Source organism: Apodemus sylvaticus, chromosome 10 (assembly GCF_947179515.1).
Source record: "Apodemus sylvaticus chromosome 10, mApoSyl1.1, whole genome shotgun sequence".
Taxonomy (NCBI): Eukaryota; Metazoa; Chordata; class Mammalia; order Rodentia; family Muridae; genus Apodemus; species Apodemus sylvaticus.
The window spans coordinates 92,235,361-92,245,735 of NC_067481.1; the positions used below are offsets into that span (position 1 = coordinate 92,235,361).

General features: G+C 55.6%; 1 protein-coding gene across 1 annotated transcript; it reads left to right on the forward strand.

Moving 5' to 3' along the window:
* Positions 1-7,512: 7,512 nt before the first annotated feature.
* Tlx3 (T cell leukemia homeobox 3) lies at positions 7,513-9,699 on the forward strand. The gene is made up of 3 exons (XM_052197358.1): positions 7,513-7,933; positions 8,322-8,565; positions 9,489-9,699. Exons 1-3 carry the CDS (start codon positions 7,513-7,515, stop codon positions 9,697-9,699), a joined length of 876 nt encoding a protein of 291 aa, XP_052053318.1.
* Positions 9,700-10,375: the final 676 nt, after the last annotated feature.

Consider the following 10,375-nt stretch of genomic DNA (forward strand, 5'->3'; position numbering starts at 1 on the left):
GGGGCCAAGTGTTGAAGGATCCCCTTCATGGCACCACAGGTATAAGCCCAGGTTGGGACGGCCAAAGCTGTGAGGCTGCGTAGGGGCCGAGACTGCAGCTTTAGTGCAGGAGTGGCCTCTGGAGACGTTGAAAACAGTCGTCTTAGTACACCCAGCAAACCAGAGGGCACAAGGAAGCAGCTAGTGGCACTATTCATGCAATCAGGTGGTTCGGCAATAAGGAAAAAATAGCGCTGGCAGTTCCACAGGGCTCACCGCTTCACAGAGTTCACAGGGCTCACAGGGTACAGGCATCAGTGGACGGGTACGGGATGCCTTTGCACACCTCACCCTTCTAGAGAGATTCTAGGGTGCAAGCATGCATACGGTATGTCAAGCCAGCTACAGAGCCACTGCTCAAGCAGCAAGTGGCCTGTGGGTATTCTGAGATGTGTCTCACTTTCAGTGCTGTCCCATCAACATGTAAGGCAGGACACCAGGGGGCACATGGTTCCTGCCCTGTGTGTCATGATCAGAAAAGCCCTCTTGGTTCACTGGACTCCCCTCTGCTGGCATGGCAGCCTCTACATTCCTGGGGATCGTGGTCATGGGGACCTCTTCCAAGATGCAAAGCTGGGCTGGCTTATAGCTGAAAACCTAGATATCTCAGTGCAGCTGAACATCAGAATAGGGCAGGCTGGTGAAGGAACTTGAAGAGCAAGTTGTAGCCAGATGTGGTAGCCAGCCTGGCACATTGGAGGGAGGCGCATTTGATGGGCTGTGAACGGGAAAGGAGCCTCTGGAGAGACAGACAGGACTTGGGTGGGGCCCTGTGTTTCCTGCTAGCACCACAGTGAACGGGAACAGTGCGTCAGAAACCATTGCAAGAGAGCTGGATCCGCTGTAACACCCTGAATTCACCTGCTAGGCCTTGCTTCTCCGTAAGAATGTCAAGTATTGTTTTTGTTTCAGAGATGAGAAAACACACTAGTAGACTGAGAAATGGCCACATAGCTAGACCCACCCACACTTAGTGCAAGAGTAGAAATAAGAGGTGACAGGGAGTGGCCTCTGGTCCACACAGTCAAGGCTCATCCTAGTCCTAGCCCTCAGCGGCCGGCCGCTGTGGGTCCAGGACCTCTCCCTGAGGCAGTTGCCCTTGAAGCCTCAGGCCTTCAGGCAGAGCCTGGAGCCATTTTCTCCTCTGCAGCAGGCCGCCTGAGCCAGGAGTCAGAGTGACAGTCTTCTATCACACCTACTTTGTTTTTCTGCTTAATCCCAAACTGTGTCCTCTGTAGTCATTACTGATGAGGCAGACAGGGGCCCCCTCAGGCCCCTGAACTTATGGGACTAAATACTTAGGGAGAGAAGCCCGTCTACCCAGACACTTTGAGCTGAGTCTGTGAGCTCTGCCATTGATTCCTCCTCCTGCTGTACTTCATAAAATCGTTCTTGAGACTTTTTAATGTTTTATTGAGGTGCAAGTTTACGAGGAAGTGAGCCTTTCCCACCACAGCAAGAGTAACCTGCCTCCTTGGCATATTAAAAAATAATGTTAGTGTCGGGTTTTACGTCCCACAGTTTGGATTGCTGATAAGAGCGCTTCCCTTGACAAGATTCTTTTTGAGGTTTACAGAAAGCGTAATAAAATATGTAAGTTACATCTCCACAAACAAAAGCTATAACATAAGTTATTTATAAGCATGAGATAGAAACAGTATCACGATAAATAAGCCATAAAGGGCGCCTGCAACATCCATCTTAATGTAATTTGCCCAACAAAAGGGTTGAAACGAAGTCAAATTCAGCAGAGGAAATTTGTCAGGAAGAGGAAGGAAAGCTGTACAACACAAGATGGGCAAACGGCCGGCCAGTGGGTGAGGGACAGACAGGTGAGGTGCGGCTTGGGGGTCTCTAGCAAGTCTGCAGCATGTGCCTGCCCCACCCCTCCCGGCCCACACAGCTGCCTTCTGTACTTAGTCCCATCTCCAAGACCCCTGAGCAGTTGCCAGCCCACCCCATGCCCAGGAGAAGGGATAGCCTAGACCCCTTCCCTCCTACCCATGGCTTCTTGTTAACTGCCGGCTCCCAGAATAAGCCCTCTCAAGGCCGTGGTTTGAAACTGACCAAACCCCAAAGACCCTGGGAGCCCTTCATCTACTCCAGTGATTCTCAACCTGTGGGCCGTGACCCCTTTGGCAAACCTATATCTCCAAAAAATATTTACATTACAATTCCTAGCAGTAGCAACATCACAGCTAAAAAGTAGCTGCAAAGATAACTTTGTGGTTGGAAATCAACACAGCGCGAGGTGTGAGTTAGAAGCATCAGGAAGGTTGGAAGCCAATGGCCTACTGCTTTGTTTACCCACCAAACAGCCAAGGAATGAAACCAAGTCCCTCACAGAGCTGCAGGCTGTATCAGCAAGTCAGATGTGCAGTCCAGCACGGACCAGAAGAAACTGGGATAGGGAAGGTGCGGGGCCAGTTGTGCTTTGGAGGATGGGGAGAAAGGTGAGAGCTGGCGTGGATTATAGAGGAGGCGAAGGTTCTAGCCATAGGGTGAGCAGACAGGAGCCTGAACGGGGTCCACAAACTTCCCTTATCCCCTCATCTGCCCTGGGAGATGCTGTAGTCTCATAGCACAAGCTTAACGTTCTGACCCCAAGCACAGACTCAGGCACCCTAAAGGAGCCCCCAGACCAGAAGGAGAGGCAGGTTTCAGCCCAGCACAGGAGCCCTCACCTCTTGGGTGAGGTACAGGAAGAGTGGGCCTCACAGTCCACACAGGACTTTTCACAGCCCAGTTATAGACATCTCAGTCCAGCCACGGTATGTGTTGAATGAGCACCTCACTTCCCAAAGCCGATTGTCCTTGAAGCTTCGGGACCCGTGGTGAGGTCACCTAGGGCTTCTCCTTCCAGCTGGCAGCTCTAAGCCTTTTTAGATCCCCCCCCCCCAGGAACTTTCTTCCCTTCCAGGAAGCTGTGATAAGGACTCACATTGTTCCTGCTATCAGATACACTAAGACCCTTAGTCCTATGAGATAGATTAAATAGAGAAAGTCTGGAGATCTAGGAAATTTGAATATGAACACAGTATTTTTTTAAAATAAATTGTAATAAGTGTGGTTTTCCATCCTGAAAGCTAGAAGGACCCTGGGTCTCCTGCATCCCCTGCAGGATGTATAGTAGGCAGGTCAGCAACCTGTAACACGGGATATGTGCCAAAGCAGGTGCCGATGCCTTTTATGGAAGTAGACCAGGAAATTTCCCTTAATCTTTCAAGTAGGATAAGTGGCCCAAATGCACTTAGGAGTTTTGATTCAATCCTACACCATTTTAAAATCAGGAAAATTGTGTCCCAAGTTGCATAGGAAGTCAGCGGCCAGCAGTGAGCTGCCTGCATCCGGACCGCTTGGAGAGTCCAACAGCCTGCCACTCACCCCAGAAACTCCACCTCTCCTAAAGGACTCCCAGCAAGACCATCCTTTCCCCCAGTTTCACTTGGGGGGTGGGGACCCAGAAAAGATTCCTGCAGGGTGGATGTCTCATCCCCCGGAGTCCTGACCCCACTCCCCTAGCTCTTAGAATCTGTGTTTTTCTAACCGTTCTCTTCCTTTCCCGTGCCTGTGGCCTCTCTCCCACCTTGATGTTGAATTAATAACAGGTACAAAAGAACAGCGGCTTCAGTTTCAGGAATACCAAATACATATCAAAATATATTCAGCCACACCAGGCTTGAGGGAGACATTACTGCCTCAAGTACAATTATTTAAAGAAAGAAGGGGGAAAAAAGGAATTTTGAGAAAAACTTTCAGCACAACAAAAAAAGAAATGATTTTATAAACAGTAAAAGCAAGACAAAATATTCATGTAAAAGATGCCTTAAAAAACAAAGTAACAACAGAACAGACATTGGGCAGGTGTGTAGGTCACTCCGTTGATCGAGTGCTTCCCTGGCACTCACAACAGTACCCAGCCCCACAGAAGCTGGGCATCACAGCGCATGCACCTCGATGCCCGTAACCTCAGTGTTAAAGAGGCAGAGACAGGAGATCAGAAGTTCAAGGTCTTTCTCAGCTACCTTGCCAGTTTGAGGCCAGCACGGATTACATGAGGCCCTGTCTCAAAAATAAAACCAAAAAGCCAAAACCAGAAATAGGACAGTGAGCCTGGCATGGTGGCACATTGCTGTGATCCTAGCCCTTGGGAAACCGTGGGTGAATGAGCATGTGAGAGCCAGCCTGGGCTCACAGAGGATAATAAAATGAAGCCTTCATTCCCCCTGGTGCTAGAGATTGAGCCCAGGGCTTCCCCCATGTTAGGCAAGGGCTAACAACTGAGCTAGATCCCACCAAGGGCATTTTTCAAGATCAGGAAAAAGAGACTTTGGCGAGCATTATCTACAACAAACACAAATATGTAACAGAGGGTGAGAGGCCATGTCAGTACCAACAGCCAGTCCACGTGTGTTTATTTCCTAGGACATCTGAAAGCTCAGACTGGCTAAGTCTGGCCACTGGTTTCCAAACTCGAAAGGCACCAGACTCATTAGGTGGCTTGTTAGCAGGGTGCTCAACCTCACCCAGAGTTCCCTACATAGAGGGACTACCCCCACCCCCACCCCCACCCCCACCCCCACCCCACCGTCACCCCACCCCCACCCCGGGATCCAAGAATGCCAAGAAATGACATTAGAAAAACAAAAAGTGCCAAGTGCTGCTGACTTCACCGATCCAAGGACACCTTCTGATCCACCGACCCAGACCATGACCTCTCCCCACACCCCCCCACCTCCTGATTTATCCCTCACCCCCATCCCAACACACACACACACACACACACACACACACACACACACACACACACGCATTTACTTCCTTTCCCCAGGCTGCCTAAATACCCTCCTTTGTCCAAGGAAGAATGGTCTGGAGCTCCTGAGTTGTGAGGCAGAGAAAGTCCCCTGTGTAGCAGAGAAAGTTTCTCTGCTACACAAAGAAACTGAGGCACAAGGACACTCAACGCTTCTGACTCTTGAGTAAACTGAGATGTTCCCTACACATGTCCCCGAAGCACTACTGGCCATGCCCACCATGTCCTGGTCATCAGGTACCTGTGGACCTTTGTGCTACAGCCTGTTGGGCATTTTACCAGCTCCTGGAAGTGGCCAGGCCTGGAACCCAAGGCTCTGGGCAGACAGGAAAGTAGATGTGGTGAAGCACCCTCAAGTCTGACCATGACTTCCCTCAGAGAAAGCCCTGGCCTCACTGGGTGAGCGAGTATCTAGTGCAAAGCCCTGACACAGAGTTCTCAAGGGTGAGAGTCACCTCTGCCTTTAAAGGTGCTCTTATATAATCCAGAGTGTGGACCCAAGTGTGCTTCCAGGGCTCCTATCTTGTTTTTTGCTCCCATGGCCACCCTGAGGGAGGCTAGAGCCCTCTCTGTTTTACAATAACAACAACAACAAAAACAAAAAACAAAAACAAAAAAAACAAAAAAAAAACAAAAAAAGCAGAGGAGGCTGAGGGGGACAGTGGGAGCCAGCAGCCGCGCCTGCAGAGAGAGCCTCCCCGACCCCCACCCCAGAGCCAGCACAGCGGTATCTCTCCTTTCTTAGGGTCCTTGAGCAGGGCCAGTGCATCCTGCACTCATCAACCCTCACTGTTTCCAGGCCTCCCTATCCCAGAGGACAGTGGTTCTGCCAGAGCCAGCAAGCTACCTAATGTCACACAACTGGCAGGTGACCTAACTGCCCAACAGAGGCTGGAAGAACTACAAAGCCTGAGTCATCTGGATCGGTGAGAGCAACCTTGAGACTAAGGAATCAACCCCCTGCTGTCTCCTGCCTGGGCTCTGACCCCAGCGGGGAAGAAATACACCAATACACCTGTCCAAGATACCTCTGCAAAGAGAAAACTACCAAGAAAATGAACACGTACCATAACATACTACACCATGCATCACGCTGGGCGTGGGGGTGGGGGTGGGGAGCCGAGGCTACCTGTGCTGTGCCTACTAAGGGCAGGGCTCTCGGCTCTTAGCACTCTCAGTCTCTCTTACAGTGCACGAATACACCGTGCAGGCTTTGCCCCATTTTACAAATGAAAACCCAAAGTCTAAAATGATGGGAGTCCGTAACTCAAACTTACTCAGCTATAAAGTGGCCCGCCCAAATCTACACACAACTTCTGACCAACTCCAGAGACCACGCTTGGAGCTTTCATATTCAGGGAAGCAGAGGACGATGCCCTGCCGCCGGGAGCGTAGCGCTCAAAATTTACAGCCAACGACTTTACAATCCGCCGCTAGGAAATGACTCTGGGTCCCTCCCAGGCCCAGGCCGAGAGAAGGTGACCGCTCCCGGTGTGGTGCGTGACCGCTCCCCATTGGTGCTGGCCATGGTGCTGCCGGGCTAAAGTGGACAGTCCCGGAGGCGACAGCTGATCCTAGGGTGGTCAGCTCCTAGACTGAACAACTGCAGCCCGTAGGAGCTCGCTGCTCAAATTTCCAAAGGAAATTTCTCCATCTGCTTGAGATGGAAACCGCCCCCTCCTGTGCCACTAGCGACTGAAGTCCCCAAACCTGCTGAACCTCGGAGGGGTACCCAAACCATCTATCCCGCAACGAATTTCAAGGAGCCGGATCCCAGGTCCCCACCAGTTGACCTCGGGTCCCTAGTCCAGCCGGGCCCATACGCGTGGACGCCTGCAAATCACCGCTCAGTCCTCCTGGCTGGGGCCAGGGAGCATCTTCAAAGTGTCCACGACGCCTCGTTGGAAGCCCGGGAGGGGGCAAATTCTCCCCACGCGGGTCGATGTTCTGGGTCGCGTGGAGAACGCTCCGGTACTCACTCCCCTTGCTCCACGCGTGGACAGAGCCGAGCTTGCACCTCACAATGCTACGCTTTCGTTGCTCCGGCGGAGAGCGAGCGGCCGATAGGCTTCCACAGATTTCGTAGAACTGTTCTTGGGTTGCATCTCTGCTGTAACTGAAGATTCATTTTGCTTGGGGTTTGCGCAGATGAAAATATTTAGAAGACAACGAAAACCCCCGCGGCAAAAGGCCGTTTCCCCAGCAGCGCCTACGGGCGGGTGCGACCGGGCCGGGAGCGGGGAGCGTCTGCTAATTGCAGCTTCGTTAGATTTCGGGTTTGAGAAACTGCGGTTCGGGCGCTAATATCCGCCGCCCATTATCCCGGCTAATAAATTTGACCTATTGTTCGTTTGTTAAAATGATGTCACCTTGGAACAGTCCCTAAGCTCCTATTTCCATGAATTAGGCCTTTATTGAAAGCCGGGAGCCAATGAGAGAAGAGAGGCTTGTTGATCGCAGCCAATGGCTGCGGCGGGAGAGGAATTAGCAGCGGAAACTCCAGGTTCGGTTCAAGAAAGATGACACAGAGCCTGTCGGGCCCGCGCACTCTTGGCAAAGTTTCAGTGCGACTGGAGGCGCCGGGCGCTCCATGGCCGCGCCGTAACGGGGACCCAGCCGCCTCCCCGCCCAGCCCAGCCCAGCCCTTCCGCCCGCCCAGGATGGAGGCGCCCGCCAGCGCGCAGACCCCACACCCGCACGAGCCCATCAGCTTCGGCATCGACCAAATCCTCAACAGCCCGGACCAGGACAGCGCGCCCGCCCCGCGGGGCCCCGACGGCGCCAGCTACCTGGGAGGGCCCCCCGGGGGCCGTCCGGGCGCCGCGTACCCGTCTCTGCCCGCCTCTTTTGCGGGCCTCGGCGCGCCCTTCGAGGACGCGGGATCTTACAGTGTCAACCTAAGCCTGGCCCCCGCCGGCGTGATCCGGGTGCCAGCGCACAGGCCGCTCCCTGGGGCCGTGCCGCCGCCTCTGCCTAGCGCGCTGCCCGCCATGCCCTCCGTGCCCACGGTCTCCAGCCTGGGCGGCCTCAATTTCCCCTGGATGGAGAGCAGTCGCCGCTTTGTAAAGGACCGCTTCACAGGTGAGCAGAGCGGGCCACCAGGAGCCAGGCCTCGGCTCTCCGAGGGCCAGGGGCGCCGCGCCCTGTGCACCCCTCTCCCAGGATCGATTTCAGAGGCCCAGGCATGGTGGAAGCCTCGACACCCAGGGCTTGGGGCGGCTGTGGGAGGGGAAGGTAGATCGGAGAGTTATGGGTCGGGGGTGGGGGAGTGGAATAAAAGAAACCAGCGTCCCGGGGAAGGGGGGGCGTCCCTGTCTGGGGGGGCGTCCCTGTCTGGCTTGACGCTGCCGGGGGGGGGGGGGGACTCGCGGGAAGAACGAAATAGCAGAGCACTGTGTCCCACGGGGCTCCACGTGCGGCCCGAACGGTGGTGGGGCTGGGCTCCAAGGGGCCTCATGTGTCTCTGCAGCGGCGGCCGCGCTCACGCCCTTCACCGTGACCCGGCGCATTGGCCACCCCTACCAGAACCGGACGCCGCCCAAGCGTAAGAAGCCGCGCACGTCCTTTTCCCGGGTGCAGATCTGTGAGCTGGAAAAGCGCTTCCATCGCCAAAAGTACCTGGCCTCGGCCGAGAGGGCGGCGCTCGCAAAGTCCCTCAAAATGACGGACGCGCAGGTCAAGACCTGGTTCCAAAATCGGAGGACCAAGTGGCGGTGAGAGAGGCCCGGCCCGGCCCAGCACGCACCTGCCCTGCACCTGCCCCGCCCTGCGCAGCACCCAGCATCATGCCCTCTCCTGTGCTAGCCCCTGCCCGCGCCCCTTGGACCATGCATCGCCCCTCTTTTCCAGATTTGTTGTCCTTCCTTCCCACCGACCTGTATCCCTCTCGCCATCTCTCCCACGCCTCGGCGTCTCCATTTTCAGACCCATCTCGCCAGTGTTTTGTTTCGCCTCCTTTGCTGGGTTGGGTTCCTCCCACCTGCCCCCCACCACACACACCCCGGGCCTCCCACACTCTCCTCCCTCTCCCATTTCAGCCCACCCACTCAGATTTCGAATTGATAGCCAGGGCTGTTTTAGGGTCCTCTCTCCAACTCTGGTTTTTTGTTTGTTTTTTTGTTTTAATACTATCTTTGCTTTCATCCAACCCGTAAACGACGAAGCTCTGTGTTCTAGAGAGGGCTTCAAGACAGTGCCTGGTAGAATTCTTATCAGACTGTCCCTGTCCCGTGTCGCCCAGCTGGTGGTGTACAGCCCGCCAGTCCACCCGTGGGCCCAAGTGACCCCATTGGCCGCAGGGCCGAGCCCTGCCCTGCTTCTCTTACCCCGCAGAGGGTAACAAAACACACATACAAAAAAAAAAAAAAGATTTATTGTTGGCGAGGCCACAAAATCCGGGTGTGCAGGTGGACGGGCGGGCAAAGTGCCTTCCCAGCGCCCCCGGGGTGCACAAACAAAACCCAGCGGTCCCTCCCGCCCGGCGGACCTCGGGGCAAGTGTGTGAGGGCGGCAGGCGGTTCTGCGCCTCGAGGGGCCTGGGAGGCTCTGTTCCCGGGAGGGCTAAGGCCCGCTGGTGGCCTAGCAAAGCCCAGTGCGTGACGGTGCTGTCCCTGTCCCTCTCCCTCCCCGGGTGCAGGCGGCAGACGGCGGAGGAGCGGGAGGCGGAGCGGCAGCAGGCGAGCCGGCTCATGCTGCAGCTGCAACACGACGCCTTCCAGAAGAGCCTCAATGACTCCATCCAGCCCGACCCGCTCTGCCTGCACAACTCGTCGCTCTTTGCTCTGCAGAATCTGCAGCCCTGGGAGGAGGACAGTTCCAAGGTCCCCGCTGTCACCTCTCTGGTGTGAGCCACCGGCGTGCACCGTAGCTACTGGATCGCCGCCCCCACCAGGCGGGGCGCCCGGGTCCCCCAGCCGGGCTGGGGAGGGAAGCTGGGCCGAGAGGGGTAGGGCGGCCCGACTCGCGTGGGTCTTGGGGCGCGCCGCACAGCGCCGGCCGCGGAGAGGGGCTGGGCCCAGGTCCTCGCGGCTGCACAATCCGAGCCCCCCGCCCCGCGCCCCGTCCCGCCCCAGGCCCGGGCCTGACAAAGAAGCGCCTTACGTTACTCCGCCCCGCGCCCGCACCCCCCGGGCTGGGCGCCTGTATTATACTTTGTACTTTTGCCCAAACGTGTAAATAATAAAAGTTTTGGCTTTTTTCTTTAGAAACCGGCCACCTGCTTCCCCTGCGGGGCCGCTGGAGGAGGGGCAGCCGACCCGGCGACTGGGGGAAGCGTGCGGGGCCGGGGGGGCACCCAGCGTTTAGGCTGGGTGCACGCCTCTCCTTTTCCGTTCCTTTTATTTAAGTCGTTTTATTTAATAAAAAGTTAGCTATTTCACTTAATGCCGCTTTTATTTCGTTTTCTTCCCTCGAACGCTCGGCGACCCCGGCCCTTGCGCCCCACCCCTTTGGCTATCGCTACCGAGCCGCGGTGTGCGCGGGCGCGTCCAGGTCTGCGAGCGGCACAGCTTTCGCCCCAGCCCG

Excerpts from the sequence above, each read along its gene's own strand:
- Tlx3 (XM_052197358.1), top strand. The coding sequence starts at position 7,513 with ATGGAGGCGCCCGCCAGCGCGCAGACCCCACACCCGCACGAGCCCATC. Across the intron at positions 7,934-8,321 it reads TGTAAAGGACCGCTTCACAG|CGGCGGCCGCGCTCACGCCC; the intron begins GTGAGCAGAGCG and ends GTGTCTCTGCAG. Across the intron at positions 8,566-9,488 it reads AATCGGAGGACCAAGTGGCG|GCGGCAGACGGCGGAGGAGC; the intron begins GTGAGAGAGGCC and ends CCCCGGGTGCAG.